The sequence below is a fragment of the Pleurodeles waltl genome, chromosome 8 (genome assembly GCF_031143425.1).
Source record: "Pleurodeles waltl isolate 20211129_DDA chromosome 8, aPleWal1.hap1.20221129, whole genome shotgun sequence".
In the NCBI taxonomy this organism is placed as follows: domain Eukaryota; kingdom Metazoa; phylum Chordata; class Amphibia; order Caudata; family Salamandridae; genus Pleurodeles; species Pleurodeles waltl.
In genome coordinates, this window is record NC_090447.1 from 1,542,245,695 (window position 1) to 1,542,272,724 (window position 27,030).

General features: G+C 48.4%; 1 protein-coding gene across 5 annotated transcripts in view; it reads left to right on the forward strand.

Annotated features, from left to right (window-relative positions):
* SPAG17 (sperm associated antigen 17) overlaps positions 1-27,030 on the forward strand; it is a 720,739-nt gene that overhangs the window by 573,107 nt on the left and 120,602 nt on the right. For all 5 annotated transcript variants that reach the window (XM_069203004.1, XM_069203006.1, XM_069203008.1 and 2 more), the window contains one exon: positions 17,795-17,897. In XM_069203004.1, the coding sequence (XP_069059105.1) occupies positions 17,795-17,897 (103 nt within the window). The remainder of the gene's footprint in view (positions 1-17,794; positions 17,898-27,030) is intronic.

Consider the following 27,030-nt stretch of genomic DNA (forward strand, 5'->3'; position numbering starts at 1 on the left):
CATCCTAGCATAGTTGGCACAATCCCATGATCCCAGTGGTCTGTAGCACAGACCCTGGTACTGCCAAACTGCCTTTCCTGGGGTTTCACTGCAGCTGCTGCTGCTGCCAACCCCTCAGACAGGTTTCTGCCCTCTTGGGGTCAAGCCAGGCTTGTCCCAGGATGGCAGAACAAAGGACTTCCTCTGAGAGAGGGTGTTACACCCTCTCCCTTTGGAAAATGGTGTGAAGGCAGGGGAGGAGTAGCCTCCCCCAGCCTCTGAAAATGCTTTCATGGGCACAGATGGTGCCCATCTCTGCATAAGCCAGTCTGCACCGGTTCAGGGATCCCTCAGCCCTGTTCTGGCGCGAAACTGGACAAAGGAGAGGGGAGTGACCACTCCCCTGACCTGCACCTCCCCTGGGAGGTGCCCAGAGCTCCTCCAGTGTGCTCCAGACCTCTGCCATCTTGGAAACAGAGGTTCTGCTGGCACACTGGACTGCTCTGAGTGGCCAGTGCCAGCAGGTGACGTCAGAGACTCCTTCTGATAGGCTCCTTCAGGTGTTGCTAGCCTATCCTCTCTCCTAAGTAGCCAAACCTCCTTTTCTGGCTATTTAGGGTCTCTGCTTTGGGGAATTCCTTAGATAACGAATGCAAGAGCTCATCAGAGTTCCTCTGCATCTCTCTCTTCACCTTCTGCCAAGGAATCGACTGCTGACCGCGCTGGAAGCCTGCAAAACTGCAACAAAGTAGCAAAGACGACTACTGCGACCTTGTAACGCTGATCCTGCCGCCTTCTCGACTGTTTCCCTGGTGGTGCATGCTGTGGGGGTAGCCTGCCTCCTCTCTGCACTAGAAGCTCCGAAGAAATCTCCCGTGGGTCGACGGAATCTTCCCCCTGCAACCGCAGGCACCAAAGAACTGCATCACCGGTCCTCTGGGTCTCCTCTCAGCATGACGAGCGAGGTCCCTTGAACTCAGCAACTCTGTCCAAGTGACTCCCACAGTCCATTGACTCTTCAGTCCAAGTTTGGTGGAGGTAAGTCCTTGCCTCCCCACGCCAGACTGCATTGTTGGGAACCGCGTGTTTTGCAGCTACTCCGGCTCCTGTGCACTCTTCAAGGATTTCCTTTGTGCACGGCCAAGCCTGGGTCCCCGGCACTCTAACCTGCATTGCACAAACTCCTGAGTTGTCCTCCGGTGGCGTGGGACTCTCTTGTGCAACTTCGGGTGAGCACTGATTCACTCCACTTCGTAGTGCCTGTTCCGGCACTTCTGAGGGTGCTGCTTGTTTCTGAGTGGGCTCTTTGTCTTGCTGGACGCCCCCTCTGTCTCCTCACGCAATTGGCGACATCCTGGTCCCTCCTGGGCCACAGCAGCATCCAAAAACCCTAACCGCGAGCTTTGCAGCTAGCAAGGCTTGTTTGCGGTCTTTCTGCGGGAAAACACTTCTGCACGACTCTTCACGACGTGCGACATCCATCCTCCAAAGGGGAAGTTTCTAGCCCTTGTCGTTCTTGCAGAATCCATAGCTTCTACCATCCGGTGGCAGCTTCTTTGCACCCACAGCTGGCATTTCCTGGGCATCTGCCCACTCCCGACCTGATCGTGACTTTTGGACTTGGGCCCCTTGTTCCACAGGTACTCTCGTCTGGAAATCCATCGTTGTTGCATTGCTGGTGTTGGTCCTTCCTGCAGAATTCCCCCATCACGACTTCTGTGCTCTTTGGGGAACTTAGGTGCACTTTGCACCCACTTTTCAGGGTCTTGGGGTGGGCTATTTTTCTAACCCTCACTGTTTTCTTACAGTCCCAGCGATCCTCTACAAGGTCACATAGGTTTGGGGTCCATTCGTGGTTCGCATTCTACTTCTAGAGTATATGGTTTGTGTTGCCCCATACCTATGTGCCCCCATTGCATTCTATTGTGACTATACATTGTTTGCACTGTTTTCTATTGCTATTACTGCATATTTTGGTATTGTGTACATATATCTTGTGTATATTTGCTATCCTCATCCTGAGGGTACTCACTGAGATACTTTGGCATATTGTCATAAAAATAAAGTACCTTTATTTTTACTATATCTGTGTATTGTGTTTTCTTATGATATTGTGCAAGTGACACTAGTGGTACTGTAGGAGCTTCACTTGGCTCCTAGTTCAGCCTAAGCTGCTCTGCCAAGCTACCTTTTCTATCAGCCTAAGCTGCTAGACACCCCTCTACACTAATAAGGGATACCTGGGCCTGGTGCAAGGTGTAAGTACCTCTTGGTACCCACTACTAGCCAGTCCAACCTCCTACATTGGTTGTGCAGCGGTGGGATAAGTACTTTGCAACTACTTACCACTTTGTCATATTGTACTTTTCATAAGAGAAAAATATACAAAACAAGTTCAGTGTATGTACACCTAACCAAAAAGTTTTGCTTTTCTTCTCTCACTTCTTTGCTAAGTGCTGAAAAGTACCTCTAAACTTTCTAAAAAGTTCTTTAAAAGTTTAAAAAGGTTTTTTTTCTGTTCTTTAAAAAGTTCTGAGAACTTTTTTCTCACTTTTTCTGTCCCTTAAACACTTTCTAAAAATGTCTGGTACAGGCCAAACTGTTGATCTGTCCAAACTTGCTTATGATCACCTTAGCTGGAAAGGAGCAAGGAGTCTCTGCATTGAAAGAGGTTTAGGGGTAGGGAAGAATCCCTCTAGAGAACTGTTGGTTAATATGCTCATTGAACAAGATAAGACCAGAGTTGGCACTTCAGTTGAGAAATTAGCTGATGGTTCCCAATCTGACCCTGGGGCACCCCTAGCTAAGGATTTAGAAGGGAACCTTCCCAACCTGCCCATTAGCAGACCACCTAGCATAGCTGGTACTGATGTGAATTCACACCACAGTAATAGTGTTACCTCACATCACAGTAAGAGTGTTACTTCTCATCATAGTAGGAGTGTTACTTCTGTTAGCCAGGTTGTAAGAGTGCCATCTGTTAGGGTCAGGTCTCCCTCTGTTCATTCTCACCATACTTCTGTTTCAAGGCATGCCCCACCCACCCACCCTGAAGACAGAGTGTTAGAAAGGGAGCTCAATAGATTGAGAGTGGAACAAACCAGGCTGAAGCTGAGGAAGCAACAGCTGGATTTAGATAGGCAGTCCTTTGATTTAGAAAGAGAAAGACAGAAATTGGGGTTAGGACCCCATGGTGACAGCAGCAGTATTCCAAATAGTCATCCTGTAAAAGAGCATGATTCTAGGAATCTGCACAAGATAGTTCCCCCTTAAAAGGAGGGGGATGACATTAACAAGTGGTTTGCTGCACTTGAGAGGGCCTGTGTTGTACAGGAGGTCCCTCAAAGGCAGTGGGCTGCTATCCTATGGCTATCTTTCAGTGGAAAGGGTAGGGGTAGGCTCCTTACTGTTAAAGAAAGTGATGCCAATAATTTTACAGTTCTTAAGAATGCACTCCTTGATGGTTATGGCTTAACCACTGAACAGTACAGGATGAAGTTCAGAGAAACCAAAAAGGAGTCTTCACAAGACTGGGTAGACTTTGTTGACCATTCAGTGAAGGCCTTGGAGGGGTGGTTACATGGCAGTAAAGTTTCCGACTATGAAAGCCTGTATAACTTAATCCTGAGAGAGCATATTCTTAATAATTGTGTGTCGGATTTGTTACACCAGTACCTGGTAGACTCTGATCTGACCTCTCCCCAAGAATTGAATTGGGAAAGAAGGCAGACAAATGGGTCAGAACAAGGGTGAACAGAAAAGTTCATACAGGGGGTGACAAGGATGGCAAGAAGAAGGATGGTAAGTCTTCTGACAAGGGTTGGGACAAATCTAAAAATGAGTCTTCATCAGGCCCACAAAAACACTCTGGTGAGGGTGGTGGGCCCAAATCCTCTTCAAATCAAAACAAAGAAAAGAAACCATGGTGCTATTTATGTAAAATAAAAGGCCATTGGACAACAGATCCCAGTTGTCCAAAGAAAAGCACCAAGCCTCCTACCACTACAACCCCTGCTGCTACACCTAGTGCCCCTAGTAATAGCAGTGGTGGTGGGAGCAAACCTACTAATAGCCAATCCAAGGGAGTAGCTGGGCTCACTTTTGGTAATTTAGTTGGGGTTGGTCTTGTTAGGGAGACCACAGAGGCTGTATTAGTCTCCGAGGGGGCTATTGATTTAGCCACCTTGGTTGCTTGTCCCCTTAATATGGATAAGTACAAGCAACTACCCCTAATAAATGGTGTTGAGGTTCAGGCCTACAATGGTAATAGAGAAACTGGTCCACCCTGAACAACACCTACTTGGTCACCAGTACCAAGTAACCGATGCTTATAACAACACTCTTAGCCACCCCATGGCTGTTGTGAATCTCAACTGGGGGGTGGGGGTTACTGGTCCAAAGAAAGTTGTGGTTGCCTCAGATTTACCTGTAGACTGTCTACTAGGGAACGATTTAGAGACATCAGCTTGGGCAGAAGTGGAGTTGGAGGCTCATGCAGCAATGCTGGGCATTCCAGGGCATATTTTTGCTTTGACCAGGGCTCAGGCCAAAAATCAAAAAGGACAGGATGACTTGGATCCTGGAAGAATGGACCAAGTGCTCCCTAAAGCTAGGGTTAGTAAAGGTAAAACACTACCTACTATCCCTCCCTCTACAGTGGATTCAACTTCTGAGGAAGAAGAATTTCCACCCTGTGCAGAACCTACACCAGAGGAGCTGGAAGCAGACACTGCTGAGCTTTTGGGTGAAGGGGGGCCTGCCAGGGAGGAGCTGAGTGTGGCACAGCATACCTGTCCCACACTAGAGGGTCTAAGGCAGCAAGCTGTCAAACAAGCAAATGGGAATGTCAGTGACTCTCACAGAGTTTACTGGGAGGATAACCTTTTGTACACTGAAGCAAGGGATCCAAAACCTGGAGCTACCAGGAGATTGGTGATTCCTCAGGAGTACAAAAAGTTCCTCCTAACTCTAGCCCACGACATTCCCTTAGCTGGACATTTGGGGCAAATGAAAACTTGGGACAGGCTTGATCCCTTGTTTCATTGGCCTAGAATGTCAGAGGACACAACGGAATTTTGTAAGTCCTGTGAAACCTGTCAAGCCAGTGGCAAGACAGGTGGCACCCCAAAGGCACCCCTTATTCCACTGCCTGTGGTTGGGGTTCCCCTTGAAAGGGTAGGGGTTGACATAGTTGGCCCCCTTGACCCTCCTACTGCTTCAGGCAATAGGTTTATCTTGGTGGTAGTGGACCATGCCACCAGATATCCTGAAGCAATTCCTCTAAGGACCACTACAGCTCCTGCAGTGGCAAAGGCCCTCCTGGGAATCTTTTCCAGGGTGGGCTTCCCAAAAGAGGTGGTATCAGACAGGGGAAGCAATTTCATGTCTGCTTACTTAAAGGCCATGTGGAAGGAATGTGGTGTGACATACAAGTTCACCACACCCTATCATCCACAAACAAATGGACTGGTTGAGAGGTTTAATAAAACTCTCAAAGGAATGATAATGGGACTCCCTGACAAACTCCGCAAGAGATGGGATGTCCTGTTACCTTGCCTCCTTTTTGCTTACAGGGAGGTACCCCAGAAAGGAGTGGGCTTCAGCCCCTTTGAACTCCTATTTGGACACCCTGTGAGAGGTCCTCTAACACTTGTGAAGGAGGGTTGGGAACAACCTTTAAAAGCTCCTAAGCAAGACATAGGCCCTCATTCTGACCTTGGCGGGCGGCGGAGGCCGCCCGCCAAAGTCCCGCCGTCAGGTTACCGTTCCGCGGTCGAAAGACCGCGGCGGTAATTCTGACTTTCCCGCTGGGCTGGCGGGCGGTCTCCTTCAGACCGCCAGCCAGCCCAGCGGGAAAGAGGCTTCCACGATGAAGCCGGCTCGGAATCGAGCCGGCGGAGTGGAAGCTGTGCGACGGGTGCAGTTGCACCCGTCGCGTATTTCACTGTCTGCGCAGCAGACAGTGAAATACATGTAGGGGCCCTCTTACGGGGGCCCCTGCAATGCCCATGCCAGTGGCATGGGCACTGCAGGGGCCCCCAGGGGCCCCGTGACCCCCCCTACCGCCATCCGGATCTCGGCGGTCCGACCGCCGGGATCTGGATGGCGGCAGGGGGGGTCGGAATCCCCGCGGCGGTGCAGCAAGCTGCGCCGCCGCGGAGGATTCAATGGGGCCGCGGTACACTGGCGGGACCCCGCCAGTGGTGCCGGTCCGACCGCGGCTTTACCGCCGCGGTCGGAATCCCCATTGGAGCACCGCCGGCCTGTCGGCGGTGCTCCCGCGGTCCTCCGCCCTGGCGGTCAAAGACCGCCAGGGTCAGAATGAGGGCCATAGTGGACTATGTACTTGGTCTAAGATCTAGGATGGCTGAGTACATGAAAAAGGCCAGTAAAAACCTTCAGGCCAGCCAAGAGCTCCAGAAGCAATGGCTTGACCAGAAGGCTGTTTTGGTTCAGTACCAACCAGGGCAGAAAGTGTGGGTCTTGGAGCCTGTGGCCCCAAGAGCACTCCAAGACAAATGGAGTGGACCCCACTTAATTGTTGAGAAAAAGGGTGAAGTCACCTACTTAGTTGACTTAGGCACTGCCAGGAGTCCCCTTAGGGTGCTCCATGTCAATCGCCTGAAACCCTACTATGACAGGGCTGATCTCACCCTGCTCATGGCAACAGATGAGGGACAGGAAGAAGAGAGTGACCCTCTCCCTGATCTCTTCTCTTCCACAGAACAAGATGCTCTAGTGGAAGGTGTAGTACTGGCAGATTGTCTTACTGCTGAGCAGAAAGACCACTGCATAAATCTCCTGGGTCCGTTTTCTGAACTCTTCTCTACTGTGCCAGGCACCACTTCTTGGTGTGAGCACACTATAGATACTGGAGACAGCTTGCCTGTCAAAAGTAAGATCTATAGGCAGCCTGACCATGTCAGAGACTGCATAAAGCAAGAGGTGCAGAAAATGCTTGAACTGGGAGTGGTTGAGCACTCTGAAAGTCCCTGGGCCTCTCCTGTGGTACTTGTACCAAAACCTCATTCCAAAGATGGTAAAAGGGAAATGAGATTTTGTGTTGACTACAGATGTCTCAACCAGGTAACCAAAACTGATGCTCACCCTATACCCAGGGCAGATGAGCTAATAGATACACTGGCATCTGCCAAGTATCTAAGCACTTTTGATTTGACTGCAGGGTATTTTCAGATCAAATTATCAGAAGATGCAAAAGCAAAACCTGCATTTTCAACCATTGGAGGCCATTACCAATTCACAGTAATGCCTTTTGGATTGAAAAATGCACCTGCCACTTTTCAAAGGTTGGTGAATACAGTCCTGCAAGGGCTGGAAGCTTTTAGTGCAGCATATCTAGATGATATAGCTGTATTTAGCTCCAGCTGGGATGATCACCTGGTCCACCTATGGAAAGTTTTGGAGGCCCTGCAAAAGGCAGGCCTCACTATCAAGGCTTCAAAGTGCCAGATAGGGCAGGGGAAAGTGGTTTATCTGGGACACCTGGTAGGTGGAGAACAGATTGCACCACTTCAGGGGAAAATCCAAACTATTATAGATTGGGTTCCCCCTACAACGCAGACTCAGGTGAGAGCCTTTTTAGGCCTCACTGGGTACTACAGGAGGTTCATAAAGAACTATGGCTCCATTGCAGCCCCTCTTAATAACCTCACATCTAAGAAAATGCCTAAAAAGGTATTATGGACAGCAAACTGTCAGAAAGCTTTTGAGGAGCTGAAGCAGGCCATGTGCTCTGCACCTGTCCTGAAAAGCCCCTGTTACTCCAAAAAATTCATTGTCCAAACTGATGCATCTGAATTAGGGGTAGGGGCAGTCTTATCACAACTTAATTCTGAGGGCCAGGATCAACCTGTTGCTTTTATCAGCAGGAGGTTGACCCCTAGAGAAAAGTGTTGGTCTGCCATAGAGAGGGAGGCCTTTGCTGTGGTCTGGGCACTGAAGAAGTTGAGGCCATACCTTTTTGGTACTCACTTCATTGTTCAGACGGACCACAAACCTCTACTTTGGCTAAAACAAATGAAAGGTGAAAACCCTAAATTGTTGAGGTGGTCCATATCCCTACAGGGAATGGACTATACAGTGGAACATAGACCTGGGAGTACTCACTCCAATGCAGATGGACTCTCCAGATATTTCCACTTAGACAATGAAGACTCATCAGATCATGGCTAGTCTTATTGTCCTTCGTTTGGGGGGGGTTGTGTAGGAAAGTACCATCTTGCCTGGCATGTTACCCCCATATTTCACTGTATATATGTTGTTTTAGTTGTATGTGTCACTGGGACCCTGCCAGCCAGGGCCCCAGTGCTCATAAGTGTGCCCTGTATGTGTTACCTGTGTTATGACTAACTGTCTCACTGAGGCTCTGCTATTCAGAACCTCAGTGGTTATGCTCTCTCATTTCTTTCCAAATTGTCACTAACAGGCTAGTGACCAATTTCACCAATTTACATTGGCATACTGGAACACCCTTATAATTCCCTAGTATATGGTACTGAGGTACCCAGGGTATTGGGGTTCCAGAAGATCCCTATGGGCTGCAGCATTTCTTGTGCCACCCATAGGGAGATCTGACAATTCTTACACAGGCCTGCCAGTGCAGTCTGAGTGAAATAACGTCCACGTTATTTCACAGCCTTTTACCACTGCACTTAAGTAACTTATAAGTCACCTATATGTCTAACCTTCACCTGGTAAAGGTTGGGTGCTAAGTTACTTAGTGTGTGGGCACCCTGGCACTAGCCAAGGTGTTCCCACATTGTTCAGGGCAAATTCCCCAGACTTTGTGAGTGCGGGGACACCATTACACGAGTGCACTATACATATGTCACGACATATGTATAGCGTCACAATGGTAACTCCGAACATGGCCATGTAACATGTCTAGGATCATGGAATTGTCACCCCAATGCCATTCTGGCATTGGGGAGACAATTCCATGATCCCCCGAGTCTCTAGCTCAGACCCGGGTACTGCCAAACTACCTTTCCCGGGGTTTCACTGCAGCTGCTGCTGCTGCCAACCCCTCAGACAGGTTTCTGCCCTCCTGGGGTCCAGCCAGGCCTGGCCCAGGAAGGCAGAACAAAGGACTTCCTCAGAGAGAGGGTGTTACACCCTCTCCCTTTGGAAAAACATGTCAGGGCTGGGGAGGAGTAACCTCCCCCAGCTTCTGGAAATGCTTAGATGGGCACAGATGGTGCCCATCTCTGCATAAGCCAGTCTGCACCGGTTCAGGGATACCTCAGCCCTGCTCTGGCGCGAAACTGGACAAAGGAAAGGGGAGTGACCACTCCTCTGACCTGCACCTCCCCCCTGGGAGGTGCCCAGAGCTCCTCCAGTGTGCTCCAGACCTCTGCCATCTTGGAAACAGAGGTGCTGCTGGCACACTGGACTGCTCTGAGTGGCCAGTGCCAGCAGGTGACGTCAGAGACTCCTTCTGATAGGCTCCTTCAGGTGTTGCTAGCCCATCCTCTCTCCTAAGTAGCCAAACCTCCTTTTCTGGCTATTTAGGGTCTCTGCTTTGGGGAATTCCTTAGATAACGAATGCAAGAGCTCATCAGAGTTCCTCTGCATCTCTCTCTTCACCTTCTGCCAAGGAATCGACTGCTGACCGCGCTGGAAGCCTGCAAAACTGCAACAAAGTAGCAAAGACGACTACTGCGACCTTGTAATGCTGATCCTGCCGCCTTCTCGACTGTTTTCCTGGTGGTGCATGCTGTGGGGGTAGCCTGCCTCCTCTCTGCACTAAAAGCTCCGAAGAAATCTCCTGTGGTTCGACGGAATCTTCCCCCGCAACCGCAGGCACCAAAGAACTGCATCACCGGTCCTCTGGGTCTCCTCTCAGCACGACGAGCGAGGTCCCTTGAACTCAGCAACTCTGTCCAAGTGACTCCCACAGTCCAGTGACTCTTCAGTCCAAGTTTGGTGGAGGTAAGTCCTTGCCTCCCCACGCCAGACTGCATTGCTGGGAACCGCGTGTTTTGCAGCTACTCCGGCTCCTGTGCACTCTTCGAGGATTTCCTTTGTGCACAGCCAAGCCTGGGTCCCCGGCACTCTAACCTGCATTGCACAACTTCCTGAGTTTTCCTCCGGCGGCGTGGGACTCTCTAGTGCAACTTCGGGTGAGCACCGATTCACTCCACTTCGTAGTACCTGTTCCGGCACTTCTGCAGGTGCTGCTTGTTTCTGAGTGGGCTCTTTGTCTTGCTGGACGCCCCCTCAGTCTCCTCACACAATTGGCGACATCCTGGTCCCTCCTGGGCCACAGCAGCATCCAAAAACCCTAACCGCGAGCTTTGCAGCTAGCAAGGCTTATTTGCGTTTTTTCTGCAGGAAAACACTTCTGCAAGCTTCTTCACGACGTGGGACATCCATCCTCCAAAGGGGAAGTTTCTAGCCCTTGTCGTTCTTGCAGAATCCATAGCTTCTACTATCCGGTGGCAGCTTCTTTGCACCCACAGCTGGCATTTCCTGGGCATCTGCCCACTCCCGACTTGATCGTGACTTTTGGACTTAGTCCCCTTGTTCCACAGGTACTCTCGTCTGGAAATGCATCATTGTTGCATTGCTGGTGTTGGTCTTTCCTGCAGAATTCCCCTATCACGACTTCTGTGCTCTTTGGGGAACTTAGGTGCACTTTGCACCCACTTTTCAGAGTCTTGGGGTGGGGTATTTTTCTAACCCTCACTGTTTTCTTACAGTCCCAGCGACCCTCTACAAGGTCACATAGGTTTGGGGTCCATTCGTGGTTCGCATTCCACTTCTAGAGTATATGGTTTGTGTTGCCCCTATCCCTATGTGCCCCCATTGCATTCTATTGTGACTATACATTGTTTGCACTGTTTTCTATTGCTATTACTGCATATTTTGGTATTGTGTACATATATCTTGTGTATATTTGCTATCCTCTTGCTGAGGGTACACTCTAAGATACTTTGGCATATTGTCATAAAAATAAAGTACCTTTATTTTTAGTATAACTGTGTATTGTGTTTTCTTATGATATTGTGCAAGTGACACTAGTGGTACTGTAGGAGCTTCACTCGTCTCCTAGTTCAGCCTAAGCTGCTCTGCTAAGCTACCTTTTCTATCAGCCTAAGCTGCTAGACACCCCTCTACACTGATAAGGGATACCTGGTGATGGTGCAAGGTGTAAGTACCTCTTGGTACCCACTACTAGTCAGTCCAGCCTCCTACATCGACGCCTGGAAGAAACACTGCACCCTCAGCCCCCAGGCCTGAGAGAAACCAACTACCAGTACAGGAGTGACCAGCAGGCAGCCCTCATCATTGCCTAGTCGGTGGCTGGCCCAAGAAGCCCCCCTGTGCCTTGCTTGCATCGCCAGAGTGACCCTCGGGCCTCTCTATTGATTTCTATCTAAAACCCAACACCTACTTTGCACACTGCACCCGGCTGCCTCTGTGCCCTGAGGGTGTATTTTGTGTGCCTGTTTGTGACCCCCCCACCCCCAGTGCTCTACAAAACCCCCCTGGTCTGCTCCCCGAGGACGCAGGTACTAACCTGCTTGCAGACTGGAACCGGAATGGTCTCCATGGGCACCTGTGCTATTTGGGCCCTACTTTGACCTCTGCACCTGACCGTCCCTGTGTTGCTGGTCCTGGGTGTTTGGGGTTGACTTGAACCACCAATGGTGGGCTGCCTATGCCCTGGAGACTGAACTTGTAAGCGCTTTACTTATCTAAAAAAAATTACTTTTACTTACCTGCCCAGGAACTGTTGATTTTTGCAGTGTCCACTTTTAAAATAGTTTATTGCCATTTTTGCCAAAACTGTGTATAGTACTGTTTTAATTCAAAGTTCCATATTTACCTATGCCAAGTACCTTACAATTTATGTACTTACTTGAATTCTGAATCTTGTGGTTCTAAATTAAATTAAGAAAAAAATATTTTTCTATATAAAAACCTATTGGCCTGGAGTTAAGTCTTTGAGTGTGTGTTCTCATTTATTGCCTGTGTGTGTACAACAAATGCTTAACACTACCCTCTGATAAGCCCGATAAACTCGACCACACTACCACAAAATAGAGCATTAGTATTATCTATTATTGCCACTTTCAACCTCCAAGGGCAACCCTTGGACTCTGTGCACACTATCTCTCACTTTTACATAGTATTTACAGAGCCAACCTCCTACACTCCCCTTTCCAGCAATAAAGTCCTCAAGAAAGCAATCAAACAGAAACTCCCCCAACACCTAGAAAAATACAACCTCCTGGACCCCTCCCAATCCAGATTTTGAGCTACCCACAGCACCAAGACAGCCCTGATCGCAGCCATAGACAACATCAGAGCCCTCCTGGACTGCAGGGGAAACATACCTTAGCAACAGACTCCACCACATCGAGATTCAAGGAAATACCCTTAAATGGATCACCTCGTACCTCACCAGCAAAACAAAGGGATCCGTCTTCCACCGTTCACCTCAGAGCACAAGAAGATCACCTGCAACGTCCCCCAAGGATTGTCTCTCAGTCCCACTCTCTTCAACACACACATGCCCCCCCCCCCCGGCCAACACCGTCAAATCTTATGAACTCAACATCATCTCCTATGCTGACAAGACCCAGCTCATTCTCTCACTGTCCACCACCAGAGGCAGCTTTCACGGATGTATGATGAATGTCGCTAACTAGATGAAGGACATCTGTCTCAAGCTCAACACGGACAAGACAGGAGTCCTCATCTTTGGGAACAACACCGCACCATTGAATGACACTTGGTGGCCTGCTTAACTCAGCCCTTTCCTTGCCCCGACAGACCACACCTGCAACCTTAGCATCATCTTGGCAGCAAGTTATCTATGCAGGTACAAGTAAACGCAGTCTTGTTCGCCTGCTTCCACACCCTATGCATACTGCATAAGATCTTCAGGTGTCTCACAGTCAAGCATACTGGACTATTGGAATACACTTTACGTAGGAATCACCACATGGCTCCTGAAAAGACTAGAGACAATACAAAACTTAGTGGAAACACTTATCCTTGACCTCCCCAGAAGGAATCACATCACCCCGCACCTTAAGAAGCTACACTGGCTCCTGATCCAGAAGAGATGCCAGTTTGAGATAGTGACCCACGTATACAATGCCATGCACAACAAGAACATCAACAAACCTATGACCTTCCACCAACCAACCAGACACCTGCGATCAGCTTCCCTCTTGTGCGCAGACACACCCCAGATCCACCGATCAAACAGTAGGCGACCCTCTTTCTCTCATGTGGTAGCCAAAGCCTGGAACAGAGATCTGTGCCATGTCAGGTGTGAGAAGTCTGTGCCATGTCAGGTGTGAGGGGTCTGTTCCATGTCAGGTGTGAGGGTTCTGTATCATGTCAGGTATGAGGGTTCTGTATCATGTCAGGTATGAGAGGTCAGTGCCATGTCAGTTGTGAGGAGTCTGTGCCATGTCAGGTGTGAGGGGTTTGTTCCATGTCAGGTGTGAAGGGTTTGTTCCATGTCAGGTGTGAGGGTTCTGTATCATGTCAGGTATGAGGGGTCTGTATCATGTCAGGTATGAGAGGTCAGTGCCATGTCAGTTGTGAGGAGTCTGTGCCATGTCAGGTGTGAGGGGTTTGTTCCATGTCAGGTGTGAGGGTTCTGTATCATGTCCGGTATGAGGGTTCTGTATCATGTCAGGTATGAGAGGTCAGTGTCATGTCAGGTGTGAGGGGTCTGTGACATGTCAGGTGTGAGGGGCCTCTGCCATGTCAGGTGTGAAGAGTCTCTGCCGTGTCAGGTGTGAAGGGTCTGCGTCATATCAGGTGCCTTGTCAGGTGTGAAGGGTCTGTGCCATGTCAGGTGCCTTGTCAGGTGTGAAGGGTCTGTATCATGTCAGGTATGAGCGGTCCATCTAATGTCAGGTGTGAGGGGTCTGTGTCATGTCAGGTATAAGGGGTTTGTGCCAGGTCAGGTGTGAGGGGTTTGTGCCAGGTCAGGTATGAGGGGTTTGTGCCAGGTCAGATGTGAGAGGGGTCTGTGCCATGTCAGGTGTGAGGGATCTGTGTCATGTCAGGTGTGAGAGGTCTGTGCCATGTCAGGTGTGAGGCATCTGTGCCATGTCAGGTGTGAAGGGTCTGTGCAATGTCAGTTGTGAGGGGTCTCTGCCATGTCAGGTGTGAGGGGTGTGCACCATATCAGGTGTGAGGGGTCTGTGTCATGTCAGGTGTGAGAGGGGTCTGTGTATTGGCAGGTTTGGGGGTCTGTGTCGTGTAAGGGGTATGTGCCATGACAGGTGTGGGGGTCTTTACTATGTCAGTGGTGGGGGGCTATGCCATGTCAGGTGTGGGAGGGTGTATACCATGTCAGGTGTGGGGGTCTGTGCCATGTCAGATGGGGGAGGCTGTGCCATGCCAGGTGTGAGGGGTCTGTGCCATGTCAGGTGTGAGGGGTCTGTGCCATGTCAGGTGTGAGGGGTCTGTGTCATGTCAGATGTTAGGGATGTGTGCCATGTCAGGTGTGAGGGGTCTGTGCCATGCCATGTGTGAGGTGTCTGTGCCATGTCAGGTGTGCCATGTCAGGTGTGAGGGGTGTGTACCATGCCGGGTGTGAGGGGTATGTCCCATGTCAGGTGTGAGGTGTCTGTGTCATGTCAGGTATGCCATGTCGGGTGTGAGGGGTGTGTGCCATGTCGGGTGTGAGGGGTGTGTGCCATGTCGGGTGTGAGGGGTGTGTGCCATGTCGGGTGTGAGGGGTGTGTGCCATGTCAGGTGTGAAGGGTCTGTGCATGTCAGGTGTGAGGGTCTGTCATGTCTGGTGTGAGGGGTCTGTGTCATGTCAGGTGTGGGGGGTCTGTGTCATGTCAGGTGTGGGGGGTCTATGTCATGTTAGGTGTAAGTGGTCTGTGTCATGTTAGGTGTAAGGGGGTCTGTGCCATGTCCTATGTGTGGGGTCTTTGCTATGTCAGGTGTGGGGGGTCTGTATGATTGTCAGGTATGAGGGTTCTGTATCATGTCAGGTATGAGAGGTCAGTTTCATGTCAAGTGTGAAGTGTCCACCTCATGTCAGGTGTGAGGAGCCTGTGCCACGTCAGGTGTGGGGGGTCTGTGTCATGTCAGGTGTCCGGGGTCTGTGTCATGTCAGGTGTGGGGGGTCTGTCATGTTGGGTGTAAGGGGTCTGTGTCATGTTAGGTGTAAGGGGGTCTGTGCCATGTCCTGTGTGTGGGGTCTTTGCTATGTCAGGTGTGGGGGGTCTGTATGATTGTCAGGTATGAGGGTTCTGTATCATGTCAGGTATGAGAGGTCAGTGTCATGTCAAGTGTGAAATGTCCGTCTCATGTGAGGAGTCTGTGCCACGTCAGATGTGAGGGGTCTTTGCCTTGTCAGCTATGATCTGTCTGTTTCCAGTCCAATATGAAGGGTCTGTGTCATGTCAGTTGTGAGGGGTCTGTGCCATGTGAGGTGTGTGCCATCTCAGGTGTGAGCAGGCCTCATGAGTCTCTGCTTCCAGTGGTGTGAACTGGGCTAGACCTGGTCCTCTGTAGTATGTAAGGGTCACACATGTGCTCTGTCTGGTGTGAGATGCCTGTGTGATGTGCCATGTCAGGTGTGAGGGGTCTGTACCATGTCAGGTGTGAGGGGTCTGTGTCATGTCAGGTGTGAGGGGTCCGTGCCATGTCAGGTGTGGGGGGGCTGCCAGGGTCTCTTCGCTGCTTCCAGTGGTTTGAACAGAACTAGGACTGGTCCTCTGCACCCTGCCAGGGTCACACATGCCCCAACAGACCACTGCACCTTGTGGTAATCCTGCTGGAAACGGCTCTCTTCGCGTTCAGACCATGTGAGGAAGTTTCCCACCAGGACCCTTTGCACTGCCCACCTCATTATATCTGCACAGGTTCTCCTAGGCACTAGACTGTACCCCCACTGCTGTGGAAACACACGGATAACACTCTCAGTGAACCTGTGAAAGGTCTTTCTTTCCCTCTGTCTCCAGCCTGTAAGGTCCCCCTTCCACTTGTTCTTTTCTTAATATTTTGTCTCCTTGTGTGACTCTTCCACACAGTATTTTCTTCTGTGAATGCGTTACTTTTCTAATCTCCCCTTCTTTGCTTTTTTTCACAAATACTTTCTTGTGCTCCACTTGTAAGTAGCTATTTAAAAAAAAAACTTTATGTCCGCACCCCTCTCCTGTGTCTTGTGAGAATCATTGAGGAATTTTCTATTATTCATATTCTAGTATTATTTGTTATGTGCAGTGTCTGGTGCACTAATGAGGGTGCTTGTAAGGAATAAATACCCAACATACGCTGATGGGAACCTTCCTCATTACTTGTTACTACAGCTCATTACTCGTCACAGTTTGTTATTAAAGCTAGTTACTTGTTACTAAAGATGGTTACTTGTTACTAAAGCTTGTAACTCGTTACTAAAGCTTGTTACTTGTTACTAAAGCTAGTTACCCATTACTAAAACTCGTTGCTTGTTACTAAGGTTTGTAACTCATCACTAAAGCTCGTTACTGAAGCTCATTACCTGTTATTAAAACGCGTAACTCATTACTAAAGCTTGTTACTCATTACTGAAGCTTGTTACTTGTTACTGAAGCTTGTTACTAGTTACTTAAGCTCGTTACTTGTTACTAAAGCTCGTTGCTTGTTACTAAAGATTGGAACTCATTACTAAAGCTCATTGTTTGTTACTAAAGCCCGTAGCTCATTAGTAAAGCTCATTACTTGTTACTAAAGCTCATTACTTGTTACTAAAGCTAGTTACATGTTACTAAAGCTTGTTACTTGTTACTAAAGCTGGTTACTCATTACTAAAGCTTGTTCTGTGTTACTAAAGCTCATAACTCATTACTAAAGCTGGTTACTCATTACTAAAGCTTGTTCTTTGTTACTAAAGCTCATAACTCATTACTAAAGCTTGTTACTTGTTACTGAAGCTCGTTACTTGTTCCTAAAGCTCGTTACTCATTACTAAAGCTCATTGCTTGTTACTAAAGATTGTAACTCATTACTAAAGCTCAATGCTTGTTACTAAAGCTCGTAACTCATTACTAAAGTTTGTTACTCATTACTGAAGCTTGTTAGTTGTTACTAAAGCTCGTTAGTTGTCACCAAAACTCGTTACTCGTTACTAAAGCTTGTAACGAGTTACTAAAGCTCGTTACTTGTTACTAAAACTAGTTACTCATTACTAAAATTAGTTGTCTGTTACTAAAGCTCGTAACTCATTACTGAAGCTCATTACTTGTTACTGGAGCTCGTTACTTGTTACCAAAGCTCGTTACTCGTTACTAAAGCTCATTGCTTTTGATTAAAGATTGTAACTTATTACTAAAGCTCATTGCTTGTTACTAAAGCTCATAACTCAATACAAAAGCTCGCTACTCGTTACTGAAGCTTGTTAGTTGTTACCAAAGCTCGTTACTTGTTAATAAAACTAATAACTCGTTACTAAAGCTCGTTACTTGTTACTAAAGCTAGTTACTCATTACTAAAGCTAGTTGCTTGTTACTAAAGCTCGTAAATCATTACTAATGCTTGTTACTGAAGCTTGTTCTTACTAAAGCTCATTACTTGTTACTAAAGCTTGTAACTTGTTACTAAATCTTGTTACTTGTTACTAAAGATAGTTACTCGTTACTAAAGCTCGTTGCTTGTTACTAAAGCTCGTAACTCATTACTTAAGCTTGTTACTCGTTACTGAAGCTGGTTACCTGTTACTAAAGCTGATTACTTGTTACTAAAGCTCGTTACTTGTTACTAATACTACATCTATTGATTGTCTGTATTCGCCCGCTTGTAATCGACCACTCTCTTTTTGTTGCAGCTGATATCGCTGCGATATATGAACTCAGTGTGGCCCCAAAGCCCGGACCTCAGCCCCCGATGGCTCAACCAGAGAGATCCGCTGAGGACTGGGAGCGAAGCAGGTAAACCACTCTGATCTCAGTGCTGCCTCGTGCTTGTGGATTTGGAGGTGGATTCTGGGTAGATTACTTAATGGTCGCACTTATAAAGATTGTACAGAATACCCCAAGACTGACTGTCACTGGCCTCTGCAGCAGCCCAATGACTAGTGTTTGGTAGCCACCATGAACAGGACTCGTTGCCCACTTAGGAGTCTCTGGTGATGCCCTAAACAATGAGAGCAAGTCCTTGATGTTCACATGGTGGGTTGGGGGGGTGGGTGGGTTTGAGCAAGGAGGTTAAAACACTTTCTACAATCGAAAATGGCGAAATGGGTCTGGGTGTTCTTAGCTGTTGGATCAGAAGTAAGGAGGGAAGATTCAGCCCAGTAGAAAATAGAGATCACAGCACCGTCAGTGTTCTGCATGCCACCCTCACACTCTGTCCATCTAGTCACTGCTCTTCATTCCCATCTAACCTATTTAATCATCCGACCTCTATGCATGACACCTTCATGCAACCTTCACACCTCCCCATACCACCCTTGTGTGACCCTCACACTCTTCATATTGAGTCACTGCGTCTCTTCTCATGCCTCTCTTATGTGACCCTCGCACTCTTTACATTGAGTCACTGTCTTGTCTCATGCCTCTCTTATGTGACCCTCGCACTCTTTGCATTGAGTCACTGTCTCTTCTCATGCCACTCTTATGTGACCCTCGCACTCTTTACATTGAGTCACTATCTCGTCTCATGCCTCTCTTATGTGACCCTCGCACTCTTTGCATTGAGTCACTGTCTCGTCTCATGCCACTCTTATGTGACCCTCGCACTCTTTACATTGAGTCACTGTCTCTTCTCATGCCACTCTTGTCTGACCCTCACACTCTTCACATTGAGTCACTGTCTCTTCTCATGCCACTCTTGTGTGACCCTCATGCTCTTCACATTGAGTCACTGTCTCTTCTCATGCCACTCTTGTGTGACCCTCATGCTCTTCACATTGAGTCACTGTCTCTTCTCATTCCACTCTTGTGTGACCCTCACGCTATTCACACTGTCACTGTCTCTTCTCATGCCACTCTTGTGTGACTCTCACACTCTTCACATTGAGTCACTGTCTGTTCTCATGACACTCTTGTGTGATCCTCACAGTCTTCAAATTGAATCACTGTCTCGTCTCATGCCACTCTTGTGTGACCCTCACACTCCTCACATTGAGTCACTGTCTCTTCTCATGCCACTCTTGTGTGACCCTCACAGTCTTCACATTGAGTCACTGTCTCTTGTCATGCCACTCTTGTGTGACTCTCACACTCTTCACATTGAGTCACTCTCTCTTCTCAGGCCACTCTTGTGTGACCCTCACACTCTTCACGTTGAGTCACTGTCTCTTCTCACGCCACTCTTATGTGACCCTCGCACTCTTTACAGTGAGTCACTGTATCTTCTCATGCCACTCTTATGTGACCCTCACACTCTTCACATTGAGTCACTGTCTCTTCTCATGCCACTCTTGTGTGACCCTCATGCTCTTCACATTGAGTCACTGTCTCTTCTCATGCCACTCTTGTGTGACCCTCACGCTATTCACATTGTCACTGTCTCTTCTCATGCCACTCTTGTGTGACTCTCACACTCTTCACATTGAGTCACTGTCTGTTCTCATGACACTCTTGTGTGATCCTCACAGTCTTCAAATTGAATCACTGTCTCGTCTCATGCCACTCTTGTGTGACCCTCACACTCCTCACATTGAGTCACTGTCTCTTCTCATGCCACTCTTGTGTGACCCTCACAGTCTTCACATTGAGTCACTGTCTCTTGTCATGCCACTCTTGTGTGACTCTCACACTCTTCACATTGAGTCACCCTCTCTTCTCAGGCCACTCTTGTGTGATCCTCACACTCTTCACGTTGAGTCACTGTCTCTTCTCACGCCACTCTTATGTGACCCTCGCACTCTTTACAGTGAGTCACTGTATCTTCTCATGCCACTCTTATGTGACCCTCACACTCTTCACATTGAGTCACTGTCTCTTCTCATGCCACTCTTGTGTGACCCTCACACTCCTCACATTGAGTCACTGTCTCTTCTCAGGCCACTCTTGTGTGATCCTCACACTCTTCACGTTGAGTCACTGTCTCTTCTCACGCCACTCTTATGTGACCCTCGCACTCTTTACAGTGAGTCACTGTATCTTCTCATGCCACTCTTATGTGACCCTCACACTCTTCACATTGAGTCACTGTCTCTTCTCATGCCACTCTTGTGTGACCCTCACACTCTTCACATTTGGTCACTGCGTCTCTTCTCATGCCACTCTTGTGTCACTCTCACACTCTTCATATTGCGTCACTGTCTCTTCTCATGCCACTCTTGTGTGACCCTCACACTCTTCACATTGAGTCACTGTCTCTTCTCAAGCCACTCTTGTGCGACCCACACGCTCTTCACATTGAGTCACTGTCTCTTCTCATGGCACTCCTATGTGACCCTCACACTCTTTACGTTGAGTCACTGTCTCTTCTCACGCCACTCTTATGTGACCCTCACACTCTTAACATTGAGTCACTGCATCTCTTCTCATGCCACTCTTGTGTGAACCTTACACTCTTCACATTGAGTCACTGTCTCTTCTCATGCCACTCTTGTGTGACCCTCACGCTATTCACATTGTCACTGTCTCTTCTCATGCCACTCTTGTGTGACCCTCACACTCTTCACATTGAGTCACTGTCTCTTCTCAAGCCACTCTTGTGTAACCCTCACACTCTTCACATTGAGTCACTGTCTCTTCTCAAGCCACTCTTGTGTGACCCTCACGCTCTTCACAATTATCACTGCCTCTTATCATGCCACTCTTGTGTGACCCTCACACTCTTCATATTGAGTCACTGTCTCTTCTCATGCGACTCTTGTGTGACCCTCACACTCTTCACATTGAGTCACTGTCTCTTCTCATGCCACTCTTGTGTGACCCTCACAGTCTTCACATTGCGTCACTGTCTCTTCTCATGCCACTCTTGTGTGACCCTCACGCTCTTCACATTGGGTCACTGCCTCTTCTCATGCCACTCTTGTGTGACCCTCACACCCCTCACATTGAGTCACTGTCTCTTCTCATGCCACTCTTGTGTGACCCTCACACTCCTCACATTGAGTCACTCTCTCTTCACATGCCACTCTTGTGTGAGCCTCATGCTCTTCACATTTGGTCACTGCGTCTCTTCTCATGCCACTCTTGTTTTACCCTCACACTTACCCCATCTAGTCACTGCAGCTTTTCTCAGGCCACTCTTGCGTGAGCCTTTCCCTCTGCAACAGATGTAAGTAGGTTATGTCTCCCATCACCATCCTATCAAGTATCAATGATGATTTCCCAAATATTTTCACCCTAACAATACTTCATGACCTGCAGACGTACACTTCAGAGCACCTTCAGGGAAATTGTGAGTGTGCCTCCAAGCCTTAACTGACAATCCTTTCTTTGCTCAATACATTTCTTGGGAACCCAGAATGGTGTGATAGCAGCATGTGAAGAAACCTGGGGAGGCTCTCTTATTGAACGAGATGGCTGTACCCAAGAGTGGTTGGGGGATCCTCCTCCAATGCTGCGTCATGCCTGACTCTAACCAACACCCTCCCCTAGGATGCACTCATGCAACCTGTTTTTATCTATAGTGATGCCATCCTGAGGTACTGTAGTAAAGCCATGCCTAGGTACCTGACTTATTTTGCTTCTCAGAAGGGGTGGTTGGCAGCCGGCTCGTGCTCCAACCCCTAATCAGGAGACTCCATTTAATTCGGAACCCAGAAAAAATATCATATTACATAAAGATATAATCTTGCCTGGATATAGTATTCCAGGGACCAACTGCACAGAGAAGAATATTTTCCACACACAGTCACATCCTTTTCTCCCATTTACCACTATAGATGATCCTGTCTGATCCAACAAAGCCAGGGTCTGGAAGGATTGCAGCAAATATTGGGGGAGGGGACATCTCTGTCTCATTCCCCTTCCCTCAGTGGAGGGGGCTTGACCCCACTCTCTTCACCTTTACCCTTCAGGTGGAATCCTTGCACAACAGTTTCTCCATCTTAGATTTGGCGGACCGAAGTTCAACTTCTCCAACATGATGTGCCATTCCAGAGAGCTAAACATCTTTTTGCAATCCAAAGATAACAGCATGAGAGTTCCTGTGACTGACTTGGACCCTCATTCGTAGTCAGCTAGAGCGACTTCACCTTGGGAAGGACATGCCCCAGAATATTCAGATGACCTCGTATCTATGAATCCCGTGTTACCCGGTGCAAGAATACCACTACCAGTAAAAGCTTCAGGGCTCTGTGGCAGAGGCAGTGAGAAGAGACTCAAATCAGTCCTCAACGGCAGTATCCTGATGCTCTGAGCATGCAGTGCTCCCCCTGCAGCCCTGGAGTCTGCCTGCTCCTGTCAACCTCCCACCCAACAACTCCAACACAAGACCTCGCTGTGGCCTGCTCAGATTTACAACTTTCCTACAGCATGTAGTAAGTGAGCAGAGAAGTCTCCCGAATAGAGGAAAACGTATGGGAAAGAACTCATCATTTCTGATTATAGCAGATTAGTCCACATTCCTGGGAATATATCTCATGATAAATGATAGGGGAGAACTGTTCATTGCGCCCCAGTAGCTTGTTGCCCCTGGTAGCCTGGACACTGTTGGCCTGATCCCTGGCCTCCATCTCGAATGGTGTGGGAGGCCTGTTGCTGCCAAGGCAGGCATCATCTCTGCCTCTGGTAATCCAATTGTCCCACCTCCTGGAATCAGCAATGTCAGAATTGGCATTGATACTACGTCAGTGGTGTCAATCGTGGCACCAAATGCTGCACCATCCATGTTTTTTTGACCGCTGGAGTTCAGCGACTGCTGGTTTGGCCTCCTGGTCACAGATGGCCTTTTTAATAATTTTTGCCAAGCACAGACACAATGCTGAGGTTGCGTTTGGAGCCAAGGCACCACACACAGACACATCATGGGTGTCTGTCACTGGCATCTGCCTTTGATAATCAGAACACATTTAAAAACCATTCTTTTATGGGGCGACATTGTACACTGAAGTAATTTGAGGGGAAAAAATCTGTCAGGAGTGACAGAAATCGAGAGATCCACATCAGCAGGTGCAGAAAGAATGGAACTGACATCAGCACGTGGAGGTTGCACGTATACAGGGTCCCTGACATCATGTCCTGGGCAGAACACACCCAAACCCACCCAGAACCACACAACTCCACACAACTCCACACAAGGGAATTGCTATAAACATTTCTGGATCCAAACCGGTGCCTGGGTAAATTCACAAGGTGAGGAATCAGCAGTTGGATTTCTCTATCAGAACGTGTCCCATGCTGCTGACACAGTCTTCTCAACTTTTTAAATATGTCTATTACAGAAGCTATTGTTCCAGAAAATTGGAAGATATCCTCTTCTACAGAAACTCTCTGCTGACTCTATGGTCATTTTCTTTTCCTCCTCTACCCGTGTGGTTTCTGTAACACCATAGTAATTCTCAAACTATCTTGGATCCTCCTCAATCTAGCTTTTGCCCTTGTCACAGCACAGTCCGCTTTACTTGATGTCATGGGTGACTTAGGATGCTGGTAGATCAGGGCATCTGTATGCCAACTTTAATACGGTGTGGCGTTAGATTTTTTTGATACAACTTGAGGCTTGTGGGGTACAGGAAAATGCTAAGGCCTGCCTATCCTCCCTTTAGAATTCATGGTCTCTTGCTATTTAGCTTCCCTGTTTTCACTCTTGGGTTTCACTCTGTCATGTGGAGTCCCTCAAGGATCTTCATCAACCCCACCCTTTTCAACATCTACAGTATTGCTCATCTCCTCCGGTTTGAGGGCTTCACCAATGCAATCTGCAGATGAATCTCAACCTATGTTATCACTCCACAGTGATATTACAGTCTCTCAGTTTCAGTTTCGCATCCAAAGTTACCGTTTGGATGGGAAACAACCAGTTAAAACGCAGCTCAGAGAAAACTGAGCCCTGGTAGCTGGAGGACCTGTTCTCTGGGATAATGAACAGAACCTAGGTTTGTATGTTTACTTTTCCCCATCCTTTTCAACTCAGTTTCATAAGGTTGCTTCCAGTTGCTTTTATTATATTCTTCTTGGTTGTAAAATTCTTCATCTCTTCTCCTTTTTGATTGGCAGAAAACTGTGGTCCAGGCTCTCATTCCATCTCTTCTAGACTATAGGACTCTCTCTATTTGTTACTTATCCTGTACCTGATGAGACAATTCCAGACGCTACAGAACGTAGCAGGTCATGTGTTTTCCATTCTTCTTGTCACATGTATGCATCCTCCTAACTGACTGAGTATCACTGATGACTTATCATCTTCAAGGTCCTTTATTTTTGCCAGCAAGTCTTTTATTGTAAAGTCTCACTTTGTATCCACCATAAACTGAAGATCTGTGCTTTTGAGCAAAGCCTGTGATACTCTTCTCAGAATATTTTTGCAGTTCCTAAAAGCCATAGGTCCAGAATCAGTAGTCACTCTGTTCAAGAAAAAACAAAAACTCATTTGTGTCCTTAGAATTCTGCTTTTCTTTCCCTTTGCTCTTGTGCTCTTCTCTTTTTCTTATTGGTATTATCCACATAGTGCAAGGACACCCTTCTGGGCAGGTGCACAAAACCAAACCACTCAATGAAGTTGTCCGTGCCAGGTCTTTGGGCCTGAGAACTTGGAAGCCAGCCTAGATACTTCCGGGATGTTCTCCCTTCAGTGCTCAAGATGTCCTTCAGTCCAGAGTCCTCCAGTCTCTGCTGGTTTTCTTCAGCGCTGCCCTGTGTGTGGTTCTCTATCCTTTGAATTGTACTGGTCCGGTTCAGTTTCCACTTCCATGAGTGGATTCTCACCCGTGTGCTCATCGTTGTTCTTCACTTCTTCCTCTGCTTCTACCTCCTGCCTTTGGTCATCCCTGAGATCTACCCTTATCTCTCCAGTCTGCAGTTTTCCTCTTTCTGTTCTCTCTTAGTCTTTCGCTTCTCTGGAGCTGCTGTGCAGGGGCACATATTGACTTTCGCTGAACCCTTCAAGTCGCTGCCAGAACAGGACAAACTCAATCATTTTGAGGTTGCTACATTTTGCAATTATTTTGAAAGGTTACTTTCATTTGTGCATATCGCACTCTATGTTGTGTTTATAACAACGTTCTTCCATTTTTTGTTGCTTGTAGGAATCACACACACTCTGCCTTGTGATGTGCCCTCATTTTCTGTCCCATATATCTTCTCTCCAGGACAGTGGTTTACGCACATCTTCTTTTCCCCGCTGAGCTGTTCAGCGGGATGGTGGCCAGACAAGTTCTTGTCGACTAATGTATGTTCTACTCAGGGCCCTAACTGTCATGGTTTTCTTCTGATGGGGGGGTTCAGATTAATTCATCCATCAAGCAGTGTAAAGATGTTCTACCCAAGGTTCTTTCTTCCCTTTAATGCATCTCACTGAGTCAAGACTCACCTTGATCTGATGACCGGTGGCCCCAACCCCTCTTATGCTCTAGCGGGGGCTTCCATTCACCGTCTCTGCAATAAGGTTCAGAGCTCAGACTCGAGTGGGTGCTCCCTCTGCTGCTTCCTTCCTTCACTCAGCTGCTGGTCTATCCAGCTGTGCTTCTCCATCACGTGGTTCTGATACTTTCACATGCCCCTCAGCGAGGTGATGTTGGGACTCAGCCGTGGTACATGCTGCCACAAGTGTCCCCAGTGCCCGGCTTCGCTCCTCTTGGCCCCCATGCCCTGCTCGCTGTAGTGGCCCATGTTATTTAGGCATTGATCCTTGGTTCTACCAAGGAAAAGGGGCCGGTATTGTGTTCGCCAGTGCATGCAGTTTATGTTGAATCAAGTTTAAGATTGGATGAGCATTAGTGCTTAGTTTGAGCCTCCGGTACGCATTCGTGAGGAGTGGAACTTACTTTTCCTCATTAGACTTTGACCCAGAGGAAGAGGGAGAGGAACACACAAGGGGTAAAGAAGAAGGAATCAAAAGACAAAAAGCAGTGACAAAGGGAGGAAGCAGGAATTTAGTGCAAGAGTGTGATAAAGGAGCAGGAAGTCTACGGTGGTGGATGAAAGTGGCAGGAGGTGTCATCAAGACTGCACAGCCTTAGCACTCCGCACCCTTGACAGCGGGTGGTGCCGGCCCAGGCCTCAGAGCACACCTTTGGGCCTTAACACTGTTTTACAAATTAAGCACTGCTGTCGTATCGTATTTATATAGCTCTGACGAGGCGTCAAAGCGTTTTTCAGTGAGCAGCACCCTTGTCTGTAACCCAAATCAATTAGTGGTGGATTAGTATAGTGAAATATGAGTACAGCATTAGTGTAGCAACTCAGCCTAGCTGCTGCTGTTTGCCAAAGGGGAACTCCAGGGCCCATAACTTCTTGCGCCCGGAGGTGCGGACCAGAAGGGGGAGGATCCCACCCGGCGCTACGAAGCGATGCTTGCACCACCGCGGTGCGGGACGATCTTCAACCTATCTGCTGCTATTTGCCAAAGGGGAACTCCAGGTCCCATAACTTCTTGCGTCAGGAGGCGTGTACCAGAAGGGGGGAGGAGCCTACCCCGCGCTACAAAGCACTGCTCGCACCACCGCGGCACGGGATGCGCCTCAACCTAGCTGCTGCTGTTTGTGAAAGCGAGATTCCAGGTCTCATAATTTCTTGTGCCAGGAGGCGCGGACCAGAAGTGGGAGGAGCCCACCCCGCGCTACAAAGCGCTGCTCACACTACCACGGTGCAGGACTGGCCTCAACCTAGCTGCTGCTGTTTGCCAAAGGGGGACTCAAGGTCCCATAACTTCTTGCGCCAGGAGGCTCAGACCAGAAGGGGGAGGAGCCCACCCCGTGCTACACACCGTGGCACGGACCGCACCAGGTAGGCGCCCGTCAGCGCCAGGAAGAGGCAGGACTTGGCCCCCCCTCTTGGTTTGGAAATCCGCAGGCCCCCCTTCAGTGGTGAGTTGCTGCTTGCTAGACCAATCGACCTCTAAGCCCTCCTTGTTATTTATGGACTTTGCCCCTACACGTTAAGGGGAATCTAGAAGGTTTTGGTTACTAGGCATTGCGAGAAGACATGGGGAAGAGGAAAG